Source organism: Diutina rugosa, assembly GCF_008704595.1.
Source record: "Diutina rugosa strain CBS 613 chromosome Unknown scaffold24_size174625, whole genome shotgun sequence".
In the NCBI taxonomy this organism is placed as follows: Eukaryota; Fungi; Ascomycota; class Pichiomycetes; order Serinales; family Debaryomycetaceae; genus Diutina; species Diutina rugosa.
In genome coordinates, this window is record NW_022995086.1 from 93,068 (window position 1) to 112,877 (window position 19,810).

Consider the following 19,810-nt stretch of genomic DNA (forward strand, 5'->3'; position numbering starts at 1 on the left):
CGGATAACATGAAGTGAAATGAGACCGGCTATGGGGATGTGGTAGTGATTTTTACGAAAAATTGTAATGGTGTTTGAATATTAGCTAAAGTAGTACAAATTGTTCGAATCATTATTGTTTAGTTAGGATACTTTATCGTGGAGGTCAAGGTGTCACCGAGCATCAAGCTCACCTAGCTTGCCCAAGATCTCTCCAAATGTAAGGATCCCTACACAGGCACCTTCAAAGTTGAATTCCTTGCCGCAACTGACCATATCGATGAGCATCTGGTCACTCACTTCGACATTAAGCTCTTCCTTTATCTTCTGCAATTGAGGGATCGTTAATGTATCATTCTCCTTGCACCCAAATAAGCGCCAAGTATCAGTGATGTGTTGGTAATTGTCTCGAAACTTGATAAGTTTGGTTCCTCGTGTCAATAACTTGTCAATATCAACAATATCAAGGCACTCATGTATAGACGTAACTTGGGGATCAGTGATGGTCAAGTTTTGAACCATGAACACCACCATCAAATGGGAGGTGTCTTTGAGATTGATGCTGGCGCCACTGTCCAAGATAGCGTAGAATTGGTCTACCAGTTGAAGCAATTGACGCGTAAAGCAACCCGGGATCTGGAGCCGATGGAATAACTCTTCAAGCTGGTTAAGATGGAGATCCTCCTCTCCGGCAAGCTCTGAATATGCCTCTAGGATCTCATCCTCAATGGATGGGTCAGTTTCATCCCACTGTGAACTAACTTTTAATCCATTCAGTCGACCCATAAGATGAGTGCGACGAACTTGCTCTCCTTGAAGAAGGCGAATATAGACGTGATTCTATACAAAGTGAAGACAACCATCAGGGTAAATATTGGCTGGGTCCTCTACGAATGGCTGTACGACTTTCAAATTGACGTGATGGCATGTCATGACGTTTCATCAACTGAAAAATCGACACGCCATCAACGAGTACACTCACCTTTATGGTGGAGTAGATCTATGAGTTCTAACGTATACTTTTATTGTCGTGAAGACATATTTCACGAGATAAATATCTTCATACATGCTATCTAACACGCTTAAGCGGTTTCGGCAGCCAACTTTTCAGCCTTAGCAATGACATCTTCGATACCACCAACCATGTAGAAGGCGTTTTCGGGGAGGTCATCGTGCTTACCGTCAAGGACTTCCTTGAAGGACTTGATGGTGTCTTGCAATCTAACCAATCTACCGGGGATACCAGTGAAGACTTCGGCGACAGCGAAGGGTTGCGACAAGAATCTTTGGATCTTTCTGGCTCTTTCGACGGTCAACTTGTCTTGTTCAGACAATTCGTCCATACCCAAAATGGCAATGATATCTTGCAACGACTTGTAAGCTTGCAAAGTTTCTTGGACACCGGTGGCGACGGAGTAGTGTTCTTGACCAACAACTTCAACGTCCAACAATCTCGACTTGGAGTCCAAGGGGTCGACGGCGGGGTAAATACCCAATTCCGAAATACCTCTGGACAACACAGTGGTGGCGTCCAAGTGAGCGAAAGTGGTGGCGGGGGCAGGGTCAGTCAAGTCATCGGCGGGGACGTAGACGGCTTGGACCGAGGTGACGGAACCCTTCTTGGTGGTGGTAATTCTTTCTTGCAAAAGACCCATGTCAGTGGCCAAAGTGGGTTGGTAACCGACAGCCGAGGGGATACGACCCAACAAGGCGGACACTTCCGAACCGGCTTGAGTGAATCTGAAAATGTTGTCAATGAACAACAACACATCTTGACCTTCTTCATCTCTGAAGTATTCGGCAATGGTCAAACCGGTCAAGGCAACTCTGGCTCTAGCCCCAGGGGGTTCGTTCATTTGACCGAACACCAAGGCGACCTTGGATTCACCTTCGGGGTTAATGACACCGGTTTCCTTCATTTCACGGTACAAGTCATTACCTTCTCTGGTTCTTTCACCGACACCAGTGAACACCGAGAAACCACCGTGAGCCTTGGCAATGTTGTTAATCAACTCTTGGATGAACACGGTCTTACCGACACCGGCACCACCGAACAAACCAATCTTACCACCTCTGGCGTAAGGGGCCAACAAGTCGACAACCTTGATACCGGTTTCCAAAACTTCGGCTTCGACGGATTGGTCAATGAAGGCAGGGGGTTCAGCGTGAATGGGCTTTCTTTCCTTGCATTCAATGGGACCTCTTTCGTCAATGGGTTCACCAACAACGTTGATGATTCTACCCAAGGTACCTCTACCGACGGGGACCGAGATGGGGGCACCAGTGTCGGTGACCTTGGTACCTCTGACCAAACCTTCAGTACCGTCCATAGCAATGGCTCTGATGGTGTTTTCACCCAAGTGTTGGGCGACTTCCAAGACCAAGTCTTGTTCACCGTTCTTCAAGGTCAAAGCGTTAAGAATTTCGGGCAAGTTACCGTCTTCGAAGTGGACATCCACAACGGCACCAATGACGGCTCTATATTGTTAGTGATTTGTTGTTGGGCGCGCGCTCAACCTGCACAGAAGCAGGCTAAGACGAAAATTTTCCTCACCGAGATCGGGCAAGCGTCGCCGACCGCCGTGAAATGGATTGAAACTATCAACGTAGTTGATTGTCAAATCATCAGTAGCATTGTCGTAACTCTCATTCAAGTGAATTGGTGGCAGCGACAATTGTCGTTTGACGTGACTGGCGTGATTTTCAATTGGAGTGAAAAATTTTCACCGTGGTGAAAAAGTCAACTTCAAATGCCAATTCGCCATTAGCATAAGCATTGAAAGCCTGTAGGCAATCAATCTTTGCCAATGCTTGCTCTCGAGGCCCGGTGATTGAAAACTTTTCCGGGGGGAACCATTGTACTTACCTGACCTTACCGTGAGCAGGCGAAGCAGTAGCCAAGCCTCTGTTGAAGATGGCAGACCGCTTAGCCGCCACAAAAGCATTGCGGGAGGCACTAGTAAACATTCTAGGCAAGACCATGCTGTTTAAAGTGGTTAGTAAGAGAAAAATCTGTGGGTCCTCAAACAGTTAAATATATGTTCGCAGTGCGCGCCAGTGAAAAACCGTCGGAGTCTGTGATTGGTCCGCCACGTGCAGGACAGCGAGTCGGAGCACGAAGCGCTATTGGTTCACCACCTAAAATAGTGCTGTCAAGCTTGGATCAGCTCCCAGCAGCCAATTCACTCAATATGATCTATATACGTGGCTACGAAACGGTTTACATTCAAACCAAATAACTAATCATCAAATCTCTCATGTTTTTGACATTCTCCCGTAATTGAGTTATTTATTCAATTATTTACTCCGGCCGGTTTTGGTCAAATACTCCCGGTGCCTTTCGTTTTTTCGAGGGGTAGTTTTGAGGTAATCAGTGTGGCATCAATTTAAGACAAACTAAAGAAAGCACCACAAAGCAATTGATACTATTTTGAATCGCAATTTGTAATGCTTTCCATTGACTCTAATTTTGATTGTAGACTGCCTCCACTAAATTTGACAGAGAAGGCGACATCGGAGTAATCCGGGGTTAGACTGGAAAGGTATGAAAACATTACAAAAGAATCACGTTGGTAAACAGCGTATAACAAAAAGCTCGTTCTTTCGCCGATCTATGAACAACTTTATTCATTTTTCATATTTTTCAATACCCCAGTCAAACTGAAATACTTGAAGTGTTCGCGACTATTTGCAATCAAGGAAGTTCGGTGTACGATGTTTACATAACCTTATTAAAACTATTATACTCTCTGATTATCTCTTAAACAATATACTTCGCTATATATTGTACTCATACATTCATACATCGTTAATGTCATTAAATCGGGTATCACTTTGCTCAACTCGTCAACCTCATTTGATTTGATTCGTCAAAAGTCTCTCCAAGTTGGTTTCGGCTTCTTGGATCACTACCTGCAGTTGCAGTGGGTGTACTTCGTATACGAACTGAGCAACTTCGCCGTCAAGCTGAACCTTCAGACGTAAGCATTCTAAGCACAACCGGATGATTAATGCTGTACCCGGAAGCTTCTTCGAACCACGGATGTTGAGGTTCTCGGTCTTGCCCATACCCATTCTCACCAACTCTTGAGCCACTTTACCCAAGGGTTGATTGATACGGAGCTTTCGAGGTTCACTTCTGTCGAGAGCAGGTTCGGTTGTGGTTGTGTGAAGCTCCTTGGTGGTACGACGAAGCTTACGTCCACTGCCGGGAGCCTTCTCATCTTCATCCTTAACTCTAGCTTCCTCAGCAGCACTTTGTACAAGCTGTTCAAACTCGTCCATCATCAGTACCTTTCGCTTCTTCGAGAGTACCTCAGATTTCATCGGCGGATCCAGGGTGACTTTGGGAACAATGCTGACTAATGCCAGAACGTTTGACGGCAGCGAGTCAGGGGTCATCAACTGATTGTTTCGGTGGAACAGGTAGATATGTTCAATCTTGATATAGTGGAAACCAATGTGGGTCTTGCAACAATCGCACAATACTTCTTCCTCCTTGGTGCGGGGACGGTAGCTGGTGGTGAACTTGGACATGTCAAGCTCGCTGATAAGTTGGCCCTGCTGGAACGAATAGCGTTTGAACTGGTAGATACACTCGGCCACAAGCTCATGGTCAACCAGTTGTAAACCTTCCAGGATTCGAACGCGTCGGTTGAACTCTTTGAGAACGTTGAATAGGAGTTGATAGTGATTAAAAACGTTTTCCTTTTTAATAAGACGGTACAGATCCACCGCTTGTTCTCCCAAGGGAAGCCAGTCCTTCATATTGAAGTTGACTGCCTCATTGACGTTGAGGCCACAATTAAATCCAGCGTGGTAAACTCGAGGATAAGTGATGACATACTCACCAGGGTTCTGGTCAGCGTAAACACAGGTAATGCCAGCCTCAGCTAACTTTTGAGGGTTAACCAAAGTGACAAGCTGGTGGAGCAAGTCCGGTTGTTTCTTAAACATATCGGGAGCCATCTTCTTCATATAATCTTCGAAGCGATCGGCTTGACTCAGCGGGATCCCGTACCACTTCTTCGTAGCACCGAAATGACAATAATTGGCCAGAAGGGTATAGTGGTCTTCGACGTGCCAGCAGAACGTCAGAAGCAACAGGCCAATGTAGATCCACGGCACCGTCATCCCCAGAATCTCATTGGGAACATAATTAAGCAACGACCCCTTGGCATAGGGAAGCTTGTTAAGGTTAAAGGGGTGGTTGACATAGAAGTTGGTTTGGGGATCACGCATGTCGATACCAGGGGTGTCTTCGCGAGGGAACCCCAGAATCTGGCCCGGTTTCATCCGGTGGATATCGGCCCCGTATTCCACTTCAAGCTCCAGGTGTTCCTCATCGACAAGTTTCCAGAAATAACGTTCGATTTCTTGTACTGAAGGTGTCCTACCCTTACAGTGTTCACGACGGAAGTTTTCTTCAAAATCGACACACTTTTGTGCAAACTCGTCCAATGAGTAGTGTACTTCTTTTTCTTCAAATCCGTACTCGCCGGTGCCCACAAGACACTTCGGACAGTACCAGGCGCCATCGGGGAACGAGTCAAGGGGAGGATCTAGACAGTGCATGTGGTAGATAGCGTCACAATCATCACACTGGACGCCATTGCCTTCTTCAGGGGCGCCACACTTTATACACAAATCTTCGTCATCGTCTTCGTCGTCGGACTCGGGGAACTGGTAGTCGCTGACATTAGATAGGTACCCTGCATAGTCCAAAAGATAGTTGGTGTAGGTCTTAAAACACACAATCAGGTGGGGGTCGGTGTCGCCGAGTTGCCGCAGCACCTCGCTCCAGTCGTCGGGAGACATCTTGTCGTAGCCGCCCTTGTTGGTCACAGCCACGTACAAGTCGTAATAGAAAATCCGGCCGTCAGGGTGGCCGGGTACCCGGAACAGCGGGCCGACCCGGCGCTTGCCTCTCATCGAGAGGTAGCGATTCAACAGCGTCTGAAAGAAGTTACGCAGCCGGGTCAAAAGCCCCAAGTCCAGAATGCGTTGCAACCGAGTGTGGAAGCGGAAGTCATTGGACAAAGCGAATTTTGGTTTAAACAGCCGAGGGGGCACCAATTTGACGAGGCCAAATTCCCGCCCTTTTTCGATGACGCCGGGGCTCAGGAGGTATGCGATGGGGTCAGCAAACTCCTTCTCCGACGGGAAGAGCACGGGACACGGGATAACCCTGTTTCTGCCCTGCATCGTCGATAAAAATACCGAGAACTGTCGTCGTTACTTGGGGGGTTCAAGCAATATAAAAGATGAGAATATCAGGTTATGAGCCTTTGGAAATGGGTTTTCCCATCAATAATGTCATTTACCAGCACCGCCGCCTAAGCATTCATTGTTTATCACAATTTATACACATGATCACATCGGTCTACAGTTGCACCTTGCAACTGTACGTTTCATTTATCGCCAATTTTTTACGGTTTCGGCTCGTGAGATCTCTCTGTATCTATTGCAGATGATCTCTATTTCCGTGCGAACCACCCGGTAAGAAACGTACACTTGGCATGAGGTCAGGGGAGGGTGACAGCCAGCATTATGGAGAGGGGTACATCAAAAGCATTGGCTACCGAATGGGTCTACACAGTAAATTTTTTGCTTCACATCTACCACTCCTGATTTGATTAAAATGTTTAGTAACATTGATTTTTGTGGATGTTTCACCCCCAAACACCCCTACTGTGGGGTGACTTTTTTTTTCTTCCACAATGCGCTGCGTCATTTTCGTTTCCGAGCGGCAAGCGGGATTCCGGCATCAAAGACTGGCCGTTTTTTCAAGCATGTGAGGTCTAAATGGCGGCACTAGATAAACACTGACGAGTTGTCGATCTGAGGAAATTTCGGCAGTGGTCAACTCGATCAATTCGGCAGTGTTACTATTATTGAAATTGATGATGCAATCATGAATAGAAGAAAGGGCTGGCTCCAATATTGTTCGAGGCCGCCAAAAGAAGATTGTTCGAGAGATTGCAGCTTCCAACACTTTCGAGCGCTGGCCTTTGTTAAGGGTTCGCAGACACTGTAGGACATCATGTAAGTGCAGCCGCAGTAACCTTACTCGATCTCGTAGGATATACTCGATAAGGGTTTCTGCACCGTGTGGTCTATGGCTACGCGCGTCTGTTGATTTCGATTGTAAAGAGTTGATGAAATATTTCGAATTTTCTACCCAACCCGAAATGATTGCCATGACTGATTCATGAAAGACTCCTCGCGACTCACCTTGGCTTTGTTATGAAGGTGCAACGCATCATTAACTTTTGAAACCTAGTCTCGATCAAACCTGTTTCAACTGAGAGGAGTCATTAGTACTCAATCAAAACAATACAACCTTCTTCATAGCATGCCCACACTTTCGAATTTTGAGCTACGAAAATTCTCTACTCGAGCCAATGGCGATTGGAAGCACTATCCTCGACATGGACTAGCGTTTAGTGTATTACTAACCCTGGAGCTGGGTATGACTATCACCATTCGATCCAAGGGAACGATGATTGAGAAGATCTGCTATGATGGGGTCAACATGAGACTTGAACTATATCCTAAAAGCCCTAGACTTGGGTATAAGATGGTTGACGATGATACTGAACGAGTTTTGGCGAGATTCCAGACATGTTTCGCTCTGAGCGGAGAATTCAACGAGTTCATGAAGAAAGTTAGTCCTCTTATTGGAGTGATCGTGGTCTCAGGAGAACTGAGCAATGAGCCTCCAGCAGTACCCTCGGCGCTGCCTCAAAACTCGCAAATACCAGCTTTATCTCAGCCTTCGCCAACACCACCATACTATCAATCTCCATCCCAAGGGTATTCCCCTCAAATGGCAATGCCACCGTGGGCATATCCTCAAGCTCCGTATCCCTGGACTTGTCCCCCTGGTTACCCTGCCCCCATGATGACGCCTCCGTTTCTGCAGCAAATGGATCCAGGTATGTATGGCAACAATGGTTACTTCCCGATGAAAGCCATCGACGATGGAAGGACGAAGCGTCGCCAATCGCTTTCCCAAACAAGCGGTCTTGATCAGGATTTTCCTCCTGATCATGAGGATCACCACGAGCTCATAAAATTTTCGAAACAAGACGTTGATGCCATCCTCGATATCCTTGAATCCAGCGACTGTCTCGAGACCATCTTGCCGATTATAAATCTGCGCAATTTCGTCAAATTAGTTGACAAAATGGAGCGAATATGGCGGGTGTGATGGCTCGTCTACGTCTCGCGGTATCTATCTATAAGATTACTATTTCAAATGATGCCTTTATCTAAAAGGTCGATTATCGACAATGAATAAATATTATACACTTCGCCGGGGTGACTACTCGTCTTCGTCGTCAGTGTCGACGGGCTTGGGGGTACCCTTAGGCAGGTTCAACCAGTCGATGTATCTGAGACGTCTGCGTTCGGCTTGAGCCTTCTTTTCGTTACGGGTCATCTTCTTCTTCCGTTGCTTCACCTTGATGTTAGCAGGAGAAGCATCATCGGTCTTGGTGGCAGCAGCGGCAGCGGCAGCGGCGGCCGCGGCCGCCTGTTCACTGTTACCACCGTCTTCAAACGCATCCGCCGCCACTTCGACGTGACCCTTCAGCACCAACTCACCGTTCTCAATGTGCCATTGTTCGGGGCAAAGCGCCGACGAGAATTCCGAGTTGTGCGAAATCAACACCACACCCCCCTTGAACTCACGGATAGCCATGGCAAGCCCACCCAAGGAGTCTCTGTCCAAGTAGTTAGTAGGTTCGTCAAGCACCATCACGTGAGGCTTTTGCCAAGTGCACCCGGCAATCACCACCTTAACAAGTTGACCACCAGAAAGCAGCCCCATGGGAGTGTGGTCAGCAATGTCACCGTCCAAACCAACATCTTCGAAGTGCTTACGAATCACCAGCGGCACCAATTCCCGGTAACCCAACCCTTCTCTCAGGGCTTCGTGGTCATCGAACTTTTGCACCAACTTTTCAAAGCCGTGTTCCACCAACAAGTCCCGCGGCACCCACGAGTTGTACTTGGGCAACCAGAACTTCCACTTGACTTCGTATTGGAACGACTTCTTGAGCTTTTGTCTACCGACAATCGCTTCGATTTGACGAGGCCCCCTGCCGTCGGCAATGTCGATTTCCTTCGCCATTTGTTCCTTTTCTTCTTCGGAGATCTTCCGCAGCTGCTTAAGCAACACTTCCCGGTCATCACCGAATTGGTAACGCCATTGCAAGTATTGGTTAGCGGTCTTTTCCTTGTGTTGTTCGACGTGTTCCAAAGCGTGTTGAGCAATGTAACCGATACGCAAGTTAGGGTGCTTTTCCACCGTACCCAGGTCGGGAATGGTTTCACCTGTCAAAAGCTTGATGAGGGTCGACTTACCCGCACCGTTGGGACCCAACACCGCCACTCTCAGCGACAACGAAAGCAGACACAGCACGTTCTTAAGCGAGGGCTTCGCCGCCCCCGGGTAAGTGAAGGTGACGTCGTTCATCCGCGCCACCAGCCGCGTGTTCAGCTTGACACCCACAAGCAAACCGGGCAGCGGGAAGTGCATTTGCACGTTAGAGTCGGTAAGGGTGTAGTAAGCCTTACCTTCGGGCTTGATCTTGACGAACTCCAGCAAGTTACCCTTGTAGTACGCCAACTTCTTGTTTTCGTAATGGATGATATCGGTACACACGGCGTCCAAGAACCCCGAGTCGTGCGACACAATAAGCGAGGTGATGTCGGTGTGGGTGGTGAGGTAGTCTTGCAACCACTTGACGTTGTTGACATCCAAGTGGTTAGTGGGTTCATCCAACAAGAGGATGTCGGCTTGCAACAACATCGCTCTGGCGAGTTCAAGCTTCATCTTCCAACCACCGGAAAGCGACCCGACGTTGTTGGTCAAACGGTCTTCAGGGAAACCAACGTCCAAGAGAGCCTGACGGATCTCGTCTTGAGTCAGCCCTTGAAGTTCGGGGTCCAGCGCGATGAACAGCACCAAGTCCATGTCGGCTTCCAGCCCTTGCAACTTGTGTTCAACAAAGCAGGTCTTAAGTTCGTCAGGAGCAGGGAACCCTTCAAGTTGACCCTTCAGGATAGCTCTCATAAGAGTGGACTTACCCGCACCGTTACGACCACAGAGACCGTACCGGTGACCCTTAAGAAGTCTCAACGTGGTCTTGTTCAAAAGCATCCGCGTACCGTAGGCAAGCGAGAAGTCAGTGTTGACGATTTCCACTTCGTTCTCACCCAATTCTTCCTGTTCCACCACCAAGTTGAACTTAGCTCTGAGCTTGGCGATAGTCAGCAGCACGGTGTCGGCATCAACACCAACAAGTTGAAGGTATTCAGTGAGACGAGTCCAGTCGTTGACGTTAGCGTCAGCAGCGATGATGGTGGCCAAGTAGCGCGATTCGGCTTCGTCGTGGCCCAGAGGGACGTATTCACGAGCTTCGTCAACCGAGATACGACCAGCAAAAGTGCCTTCAGCAGCTTCAGCTTCCTTAAGCACCGCAAGCGCCTTTTCGGCAAGGTCTCTCACTTCGGGAAGCGAGGCATGGTTAACCACCTTCTCCACACCGGGCATGAGGATACCAATGAACGGTTCGATTTCCCGCTTGTTGTTGACCAAACGAGTCAAGTTTTCCGTCACCATCACCGTTTGACGCAATTGATCGTTGGAACTCAGAGACATCTTGAGCGACTTTTCCAAGATGGGAGTCAACAACGACAATGCCGGTTCGGTCATTTCGGCGACGAACGTCACCAGCGACAAGTTCTTGATGCACTCGGGAATCTTCAGCGGGTTGGCCAAGGTTTCCACGATGATGTCATACTTGTTAACCAAGTCCAAATTGTCCAACACCTTGACAAATTGTTTGGTCAGCTTCAACCCGTGCTTGGCCAATTCAGGCTTGAAGTCAGTAGCCAAGTCAGTAAGAACGGGGACGGCGTGGATGAATTGCATTTCCAACAAGTCGGCGGGGACATCTTCCACCAAGCGGTCAATGACATCGAGAGCAGCGAGCTTCAGGTTCCACTTGGCCAGACCACCCAAGAAACTGAGCACGGCGTCAATGACAACCGTAGCCAAGGCTTCAATGGGGAACACCCCGTACAACGAGTCCACGGCTTGCTTAGCCGCCTTGACGACGTTCTTGTCCTTATCGGCGAACATGTCCAAAGCGCTACCGAGCAACGGCACAAGGTGAGCTTCTTGCGGGGTGGCGCCACCAAACTTACGGGCAAGTTGTTGGATGAGTAAAAGCCCCAGTTCTCTGACTACAGGGTTCTTCAGCTTGAACAACGCCTTGAGCACGTCGGTGAACTTCCAGGTTTCCAATACTTGGAGGCCGTGGCTTTCAGTATGGTTGACAATCAGTTCCACGGGCTTCTTGACGTCACCGATCTTGGTGGCGTTGAAGATCTCCTCCAATTCTTCCTGGAACGGGACGTCGAGCTTGAGCTTCAGCATCGTCAGCGCCAACAGCAGCGTCAGATCACCCGGGCCCGGGGTGTTCAGCCGCGATTCAGCAGGGGTGTTGACGTACAGCGATTGCTGAGAGTTGTATTGCGACCCTTGGCCCATTTGGTTGATATCATATTGGCCTTGAGGCACGAAGGTTTGCCCCAGGTATTGGTAGCCAGGACTGCCACCATTGTAGCCGTACTGGTAACCAAACCCCCGCGGCTTCTGTTGCGCCAGCTGTTGTTGTTTGATGAAGTCGTCAAACGATTTCGACATGGAGGCCTTGGGGTATGAAAAGTTTGCGATGACCTTCCACGTGCGGATACACGCGGTGCGATAACCGATAACGGTTACAAAAAGAAACTACTGCATAACAAAACCGAGCAGCTCGAGGTTATCGGAATTAGTACGGTTAATAGGTCGAATTTTTTTATCTAGTTTTCGAGTGAACCCGTCACGTTCATTAAATGATCGATAGAGATAATAGTATTCAGGATATGAAATATTCTGAGGAATGACCAGAAAAACCTTGGCACCACTTGGTACGTCACCAAAAATTATGCTCATTTGTATTAAAGTACATGATATGAATTGATGATCACTTGAGAAGCACAATTTGTGATTTGTTCATGCTGATCAAATGATTACTGATCAAATTTTGAAGCCACTGGCAGTAGCTGAGTCAATCAGCCGGATCTCGGAAACCACGAATTGAATATGTAGAATCAATTAGATTGGAGCTCTTTTACAGAGTGAGTGGCATCTGAAATAGTCATAGTATTGGCGGACTCAATGGTGTCAGATTTTCTATGGTAACCTTCAGCCCTGAGTGAATTGTTGCGATACAAGATTGAGACGATGAGGCACCCCATCCACGAGATACTCAAGTTCGTACTTGGCGAGGACAGGGTTGTTACACACCGTGAGCGCACCTGGCTTCGGCACTGTAACTGGCGACACGTTAGCATCAAGATTAATATGCCACTGACTGAATTCAATTGTCGGTCCTTCGTTGCTGCCACTGAAGAAAAACTCGGCGATAAAATGACCCACTTGTTCGCTCTGAATGCCACCATTAGCGTAGTAGATGTGAAACACCTGCGAAAAGAAGCCTTGAGGGCCGCGACCATGAATACCACTAACCACAAGTCCAAAATCGGTATGGCTAGCGCCGTCTCCCAGGATGAATTCAACAATATCTGCTTGAGTGATGCCTCTGACTTGGTGCAATGTCAACTCCATAGCTCCATCGGTGGTGAGTAAGAGCAGTATCACCCCTTGATCACGGTCGACAAGTAGTAATGCAGCTCCATCCGTCTCCACCAGAACGGGATACACTTGAATCAAGTTTTCCAACGCCAGCACTTGTTTGAGGTGTACTTTCTGACCCAAAATTACCCGCGACCCTGCGATTATCTCCACTGCTACTTTCTCACTATCACTCGTGGCCAACGTGATTTTGTAATCGCCATAAACAAACAGTTTTTGAGGCCCTTGTGGTTTACTGTGGTCGACGTCACCATCAACGACAGTGTCAAGATCATCGCTTTCGTAGTTCACGATTATGTCCAGTTGCGGAGCAATATACACAGGTTCAACCAACGCCTCCGGGGCCGATTTGGATGTGTCAACATTGTTGACATCCCGGTTAGTGTCAGACTTAGCCAGAGAAATCTTCCCGGATTCGTCATCACCAAAGTATTTGGGAATTGCCTTGCTTCGAGACTGCTGTTGTGGTTGTGGTTGTTGTTGCGGCAGGGACTCACTAAAACCAATTTCTTCCTCCGGTTCGGAATTGTGCATAAGCACTTCAAACTCCAGGGGCTGAGAATCATCAGGTCCGGGGAGGTTCAAGCTATTGATCAGTTTGACACTGGGAGTTTTCAATAGATGGACGATTTCCTTCATCAGCTGAGCCAATTGCGCTCGGGTTTTCTTCACCACCTCGAGATCGACGTCGGGCAATTCTCCAGGTATGGTGGGGTCGACGTAGTCGTCCCGGCGGGCCGACACCCCTTCGCCCAGGTCCAGTTGATGAAGCTTTTCCCGGAGCCGTTGGTTTTCCTGTTCGAGCAGAAAGATCCGCGCCGCTTGTTTGTTATTGACAAACTTAAGCGAATTGAGTTCGCCTTGAAGCTGGATGATACGGTACTTCATCTCCAGCTTTTCGATGTTGGTCATGATCTTGAACCGTTCAAGATTAGTAAACTCCAGGGTGAGGTAGTTGATCACCCCGGGAAGGGTGTATTGGGACGGGCCTCCGTTGGGCTGGGTCATGGCCTCTCGTCTGACGTGTGCGCGGCTTAGGGAGGAGATAGTAAATAACTCTAATGTGGGGCCGACGGTAGCGAATAAGTCAACAAAAAAATAAAAAAAAAACTGACAATAATTAAAACTAGGCAGAGTAGGTTGAATTGAAGTGTCTTGCAATTCGCTCATATTTTGAAGCGTGGTGTCCTATAATTAGTGAAAAGAAAGAGAGAGAGAGTCTATCGGGTGCATTGAAAACTAAAGACTGCTATGCCGCGTCCGTGGTGATAAATATTAGCACCTCATTGTATTGGTGAATGCTGCATCCTCGTCATTGCATCATGAAACTGTATGATCAGCGAGGATATACACCCGATTTCAAGCAGAAATCAATTAAAATTCTTGAATCAATTGCACCGTTTCTCATCACTAAATCATCAATTACAGTAATAAAACTAAACCAATGTTTTAGTTCAAATTTTGTATATCGGCTACGCGGTATGGGTTTATTTATCGAACTCGCATAAGCCCCCTTCGCCATAGTCTCCGCGACTACCCGCTGACGATGGACGTGGACATGGACGACGCCACGGTGGAGGGTGAGTACCACCAGCTGGCAGTTACGGGATTCTCGACGATGCCACCACCACCATCCGTCAACGTGGGCGCCCTGTACCTTGTCGTCGACACTAACGTCCTCATACTGCACCTCGAGTTGGTGAATCAACTCGTTGATCTTGCTCCTCGAGCCAATATTACCATAATCATTCCCGTTGCCGTTGTTAACGAGCTTGATGGGCTTAAACTGGGGTCGAGAAAACAGTCGACGAAAATACTGGCGCAAAAAGCAATCACTTGGTATTTTGAGTTGTTTGCAGCGAACTGCCCGTACATTCGTGGTCAAAAACCTCAGGAAGTTATCGACGAATTCACCCGCAACGACGACGCCATTTTGGATTGTTGCCTTTACATTAAGAAACATCACCCAAATGATCTCGTTGTGCTTATGAGTAATGATAAGAACTTGTGTGCCAAAGCATTGATTGAGCCCGTACCCACAGTTACGGTTGTTCCTGAAATGACGGCAATTAGTATTGCCGAAATGATTTACAATGAACGTCAGCTGATGGGACCAGAAGAACCCCAAGTGAGGGACATCGAAATGACTGATACGTTGATGGCGCCATTATTCAACCTGGCTCCCGTCACTGATGATATTCCTTCTGTTGTGCATCAAGAGCTTGAGCAGGTGGCAATTGAGCTCGTTGATCAAGCCATCATCAAATGCTACGGCAGTCGCGAATTAACCCCTGAGTACACTCGTCCATCAACCCTTGAAGAAGCAGCTGAGTTGCTCATCCGCTTTTGGTTTACCGTGTTCGAGGAAATCTTTGAAAAAGTCCATTCCCGTAAGTTTGATCCCTTTAAAGCAAAAGGTAAGAACAACCGTGGGGAAATCATCAACACCGAGATCCCACTGCCCGCGGAGTTGCCAAACTTTGTGAACTTTTGGAAGAAGCTTTTAGTGCCTATTCATGATGACAATATGGGAAAGTACCGCAATCTGGTTGTGAAAGATTACTTCAAACGGTGGACTAAAATGGCCGATGAAAATATTAACGAAGGCACGATATGAATTAATGACAATGTGACGCGATCTTTTAATAATCTTAGTTTGAAATAATGTGTATATAGAGAGATAATTTTGCATAAAGTATGGATTGGTGTAGAACTTGCATACCTCTCTGTCCTAACCATGAGGTCTCACTACCGCTGTCTACGGGGGCGTTTACTAGGACTTTCGGGTTCAGATGATGGCGGTCGGTACTCTAAAGACGGCACGTCGTCCCATTGAGCGCGGTTGCGTTTACGCTTCGTCGGCGAACGGTACGTCTTCATCGACAGTTCAAACGATTGCTGTGGCTGTCGCTCCTGTCGTTTAAGCCACTTGTGCCTGTCGAATTTGCCCATATTGCTGGCAACGTCCTGGTAATTGTCTCTCATTGTCCGCAAGAGCTTGTCGCCTTGTGCCTGGGCGAGTACTGCCTGTTCCAAGTTGCGGATGTAAAAGTCCTTATCGCTGATGATGTCAAAGAGTTTATGTTGGCGAGTTTTAAGCGTCTCGTGGGATACAAGAAGTGCTTCGACCCACTGCCAAAGGAAAGGTCCGGGGTCAGTCTTGTGCAAGGTGAATGTCACATGATCATCGTCAATGGCAATTTTGACACAACACTCCTCTTGAGTAAAGTCTAGTGTGGCATTGACTTCGGAGAGCGCCTCTAGCGCCGCCTGCCACGCGTCGTCAGGTAGATCTTCAAGACATATCGCCGCCAATTTCTTCTCAAGATCGGCCCGACCCCCTTGGTCGCACCACACATCGGTCATGTTGGTGACGTAGACAGCATAGGAACCGTCGGTCACATCAAATATAGCTCCATAATAGCACTGGGTGTGGTCACAGTGAAGCCATCGAACCGGCAATGGCATACGCGTTCGTCGGGCCCTGGGGTTATGTAATCATGGTTTGCGAGGCAATATGGATACAAACAAACCTCACTGTTGTACCATTGTCAAAGCGGAAAACAATTGGCATCTGGAGCTACCGAAGACAATGACTTAAACTATATAAAAGATACTCGCCACCAAATTAAAATTTTGTTCCAATCTTTATGGTGCTGGGACTATTAAGTCATTGCTAATTTTGTGGGGTAGCCCTTGCCTTGTGACCTTCACTTACTATAAATTGTGGTAATCGTTGCCTGGTTGAATGTCATCGTCCTTTTTGAGTCAGAACGACGGCTGTGGCTAAGCCGCCATCATATGATCGCCGTTTCGTCTCCTTCAACACTCGTGCGAATGTCCACCTCGATCCCCCTGAACGATATCCCGGCGTTAGTCGATAGAATCGATCATTTGGCCGCTGCTAGTGATGGCAGAGTGGTGGTATCCGTTGCCGGGGTCCCTGGTTCCGGCAAAACCACGGTGGCGACCGAGGTTGTAGCCCAGCTCAACGCTCGGGGTATCAAGGCAGTGGCGCTCTCCATGGACGGCTTCCACCTCTACCGTCACCAATTAACTACTGAAGAAATGGTGAGACGTCGGGGCGCTCCGTTTACATTCGATCAACCTCGCTTTGTCGCCACTGTGGCCCTGCTTAAACCTGCCTACCGCGTGAAACCAGTGTTGGCGCCGTCTTTTGACCATAGCGTCAAAGACCCCGTGGAAGATGACGTCAAAATTGACCCCGACGTCAAAGTGGTGGTGGTGGAAGGAAACTATACCAGTTTGACCGATGACGGCTGGAGCGATATCGGCGATCTTGTCGACGAGCTGTGGTTCGTGGCTACACCCTTAGAGGTGGCTCAGCAACGACTTGTGGCCCGCCACTTACTGCTGGGGGTAGCCGCCACCCTTGAAGAAGCTCAACAACGGGCTGGCGGCAGTGACTACGATAACCTGATTTACCTTTTGGACCGGTTACGGGCCCCGGACGTTGTCATTACTCATGTTGATCATCTTTCAGCCTAGTGCGTATCGATCGCGCCCGTTTGCACTCGTCTCGATGACGTCATTGTATAAGAAAAAACGCGGCCATCACCGTTGCCAATCACAGGCGGCCCAACAGGCGTTTTTCTCCCCGCAGTGATCGTCGCACGGTGGTGACGCTCGCCCTATGGTCGAATGACGCCGACCACCACTAATTACCGGGGTCACCCCCAGTTAGTACTAGCCCCCCCACGGGTGTGCACGCCGTGCCCCCGGATAGCATGTGGGTGCTGATTGCCTATTGTGGCCAATGGCTTGCGGCGTCACCGCAACGCACTCGCCGGGATGTGCGCACGTGCCTTCGCTATATATACTGGCGAACGTGCAGCACCAACCCAGCGACCCGCTCTTTCCAGTTTCTCCGATGGGCATCTTCATCCCTACCAACAAATTGGAAAACCTCCGCTTGTACAAGTACTCGCTGGAGGACCACTCGATCATCCTGCGGTATGTCCTCAAGAAGTGGTGGAACTACTTTGTCCACATCTTCCCCTTGCTGATGGCCCCCAACGCCATCACGTTGTTGGGGCTCATGTGGGTGGTGGCGAGTTTGTTCGTCGTGTTCTACTACGACCCCTATCTTAACCAGGACCTGCCGTCGTGGTGCTACTTCTTCTACGCGTTGTGCCTCTTCATGTACCAGACGTTTGATGGGTGCGATGGTTGCCATGCCAGACGTACCGGCCAGCTGGGCCCCTTGGGGGAATTGTTTGACCACTGTGTCGACGCCATCAACACCACTTTAGGGGCAATTGTTTTCGCCTCGGTGACGCAGATGGGGTGGGGCAAGTTGATGATGTTGTCGCAATTTGCTGCTACTTGCAACTTCTACGCCTCTACTTGGGAAGAATATCACACCCACACCCTTTTCCTTTCGGAGTTCTCTGGTCCTGTGGAGGGGATCTTGATGATCTGTGGCGTGTACGTGCTCACTGGATTTATCGGACCCGGCATCTGGAAGGCCCACTTGTTCAACTTGGACTTGAGCAGCATCGGGTTGTCGAGCGAGTACCTGGTGTCGATGACGGCGGTGTACGTGGTGTTGGGGCTCGGCTCGTTGTACTTCAACATCCACCAGGCGATCCTGAACGTGAAGAAGTACTACAAGCAATTGAACAAGGCCAACCCTGAAGAGGCTAAGCGCCGTACCGACCAGGCCGTCAATGGCTGGTGGCCGTTCGTGTTGTACTGGTTGCTGGTGGTGGGCTTAGTGGCCGCGTACCCTGAATTCATCTACCGCTACGGGTTCCCCCTCGTGATCTCGGTGGGGTTGACAATTGCCTTCACCGTTGGCCGTATCATCTTGGCCCACTTGACGTTGCAGCCGTTCCCTTACCGCCAGTTCCCCATGATTGTGGCCCCCATCCAATTGGCGTTGGTGTGGTTCTTGACCAATGTCTACCACTTTGACTACCTCACCGTGGTACTGGCGGTGCTGTGGATTGGCTTGGGGACGACTCTCGGGATCCACGGGTCGTTTATCGCCGAGATCATCTACGAGATCACCACGTATCTCGACATCTACACGTTGTCGATTAAGCACAAGCGGGCCTAGGTTGATCCGCAAGACAATTAGATATTTTTTAGACAACAATGATAGACTTTTCCAGACCATCCTAGACTTCCAATTATCGACATTTCTGACCATCCTAGACAGACTCGTGTGTATTCGTAACAGTATATACAAGCGGGGGCATTACTTACTTCTTCTCGGCGAACGCCCCCTCGGTCCCGGGAGCAAGCACGTCTTGCGCCGATTGTTGCAACGACATTTCCTTTTCCATTTCTTGCAATTGGGTTTCGGCGAGGATCAGCAACGTCAAGGGGACCCCGAGCAAAAGCGCCAGCGAGGTGACAATCCACAAGAAGTTACCCGTCTTTTGGAACGCCAGCGACGCCCACGCCTTGACGTTTTCCCCGGCATTGACAATCTGCGATCTTTGTTCGGGGGCAATGATGTCTTTGAGGGCGACGATTCTTTCGTAGATAGTTTCGTTTTCCAAGTCGAAGTCGTCGTCGAAGTCCAGGTCGTCCTGTTCCGAGTCCGACTCGTCGGCAACAACGGGGGCGGTCACTTCGACCTTTTCGAACTGGGCGACGTCGGCGTCGTCGATCTGGGTGAGCTTAACCATGAGTGATAGATGAGAGTGGTGGATGAAAAATTTTGTTCGTTCGCACGCACCGGGAGAGCGCCGGTCTTGCTAGAGCAAATAAGATAGAGAAGGATAAATGGGGATTAATGATATGATAAATGATATAAGAACTATGGTCTACCGCTAGATAGGGGTGACACGACATATTAGAGACATTTGATTGATTTTCCGATTGAAGGTTGTAGGTATTTTACTAACTTTAAGTCGCACTCACCGTCGCCGCTAATAGCCTATCAGATTCCTTTATCCTAAAGGGTCGACACTAGCCACGATTCCGTGCTCGAAATGGTAATGGAAATTTGTATCTACACTTGACAAATCCCGAGTTTTTCATACGTTAAACCCCTCGATTCAATCAAAAATTTGCTCACCTGTGCTTATGCACCTTCATCAAAAGCCGTAGCTAATACTGACAGTATAAAATGTCTCACATGCAGTTA

At 48.7% G+C, this 19,810-nt stretch overlaps 11 protein-coding genes across 11 annotated transcripts; 4 read left to right on the forward strand and 7 right to left on the reverse strand. All coding sequences in view use genetic code 12, as the record gives it.

Annotated features, from left to right (window-relative positions):
- Positions 1-152: 152 nt before the first annotated feature.
- Positions 153-764, reverse strand: DIURU_001163 (uncharacterized protein; the record flags this gene model as incomplete). The annotated part of the gene is made up of 1 exon (XM_034153677.1): positions 153-764. One exon carries the CDS (start codon positions 762-764, stop codon positions 153-155), a length of 612 nt encoding a protein of 203 aa, XP_034014041.1.
- Positions 765-1,060: 296 nt separating this feature from the next.
- Positions 1,061-2,960, reverse strand: ATP2 (F1F0 ATP synthase subunit beta; the record flags this gene model as incomplete). Its single annotated transcript, XM_034153678.1, has 2 exons — positions 1,061-2,456; positions 2,845-2,960. The coding sequence occupies 2 exons, from the start codon at positions 2,958-2,960 to the stop codon at positions 1,061-1,063; spliced, it is 1,512 nt and encodes a 503-aa protein (XP_034014042.1).
- Positions 2,961-3,830: 870 nt separating this feature from the next.
- On the reverse strand, positions 3,831-5,909 carry DIURU_001165 (histone demethylase; the record flags this gene model as incomplete). The annotated part of the gene is made up of 1 exon (XM_034153679.1): positions 3,831-5,909. The coding sequence occupies one exon, from the start codon at positions 5,907-5,909 to the stop codon at positions 3,831-3,833; it is 2,079 nt and encodes a 692-aa protein (XP_034014043.1).
- Positions 5,910-7,332: 1,423 nt separating this feature from the next.
- DIURU_001166 (uncharacterized protein) lies at positions 7,333-8,190 on the forward strand (the record flags this gene model as incomplete). The annotated part of the gene is made up of 1 exon (XM_034153680.1): positions 7,333-8,190. The coding sequence occupies one exon, from the start codon at positions 7,333-7,335 to the stop codon at positions 8,188-8,190; it is 858 nt and encodes a 285-aa protein (XP_034014044.1).
- A 114-nt stretch (positions 8,191-8,304) lies between these two features.
- Positions 8,305-11,697, reverse strand: ELF1 (Elf1p; the record flags this gene model as incomplete). Its single annotated transcript, XM_034153681.1, has 1 exon — positions 8,305-11,697. One exon carries the CDS (start codon positions 11,695-11,697, stop codon positions 8,305-8,307), a length of 3,393 nt encoding a protein of 1,130 aa, XP_034014045.1.
- Positions 11,698-12,240: 543 nt separating this feature from the next.
- DIURU_001168 (uncharacterized protein) lies at positions 12,241-13,698 on the reverse strand (the record flags this gene model as incomplete). The annotated part of the gene is made up of 1 exon (XM_034153682.1): positions 12,241-13,698. One exon carries the CDS (start codon positions 13,696-13,698, stop codon positions 12,241-12,243), a length of 1,458 nt encoding a protein of 485 aa, XP_034014046.1.
- Positions 13,699-14,236: 538 nt separating this feature from the next.
- Positions 14,237-15,307, forward strand: DIURU_001169 (mRNA-processing endoribonuclease; the record flags this gene model as incomplete). The annotated part of the gene is made up of 1 exon (XM_034153683.1): positions 14,237-15,307. The coding sequence occupies one exon, from the start codon at positions 14,237-14,239 to the stop codon at positions 15,305-15,307; it is 1,071 nt and encodes a 356-aa protein (XP_034014047.1).
- A 131-nt stretch (positions 15,308-15,438) lies between these two features.
- DIURU_001170 (uncharacterized protein) lies at positions 15,439-16,158 on the reverse strand (the record flags this gene model as incomplete). The annotated part of the gene is made up of 1 exon (XM_034153685.1): positions 15,439-16,158. One exon carries the CDS (start codon positions 16,156-16,158, stop codon positions 15,439-15,441), a length of 720 nt encoding a protein of 239 aa, XP_034014048.1.
- A 333-nt stretch (positions 16,159-16,491) lies between these two features.
- DIURU_001171 (uncharacterized protein) lies at positions 16,492-17,199 on the forward strand (the record flags this gene model as incomplete). Its single annotated transcript, XM_034153686.1, has 1 exon — positions 16,492-17,199. One exon carries the CDS (start codon positions 16,492-16,494, stop codon positions 17,197-17,199), a length of 708 nt encoding a protein of 235 aa, XP_034014049.1.
- Positions 17,200-17,581: 382 nt separating this feature from the next.
- Positions 17,582-18,772, forward strand: DIURU_001172 (bifunctional diacylglycerol cholinephosphotransferase/ethanolaminephosphotransferase; the record flags this gene model as incomplete). Its single annotated transcript, XM_034153687.1, has 1 exon — positions 17,582-18,772. One exon carries the CDS (start codon positions 17,582-17,584, stop codon positions 18,770-18,772), a length of 1,191 nt encoding a protein of 396 aa, XP_034014050.1.
- Positions 18,773-18,917: 145 nt separating this feature from the next.
- TOM22 (Tom22p) lies at positions 18,918-19,349 on the reverse strand (the record flags this gene model as incomplete). The annotated part of the gene is made up of 1 exon (XM_034153688.1): positions 18,918-19,349. One exon carries the CDS (start codon positions 19,347-19,349, stop codon positions 18,918-18,920), a length of 432 nt encoding a protein of 143 aa, XP_034014051.1.
- Positions 19,350-19,810: the final 461 nt, after the last annotated feature.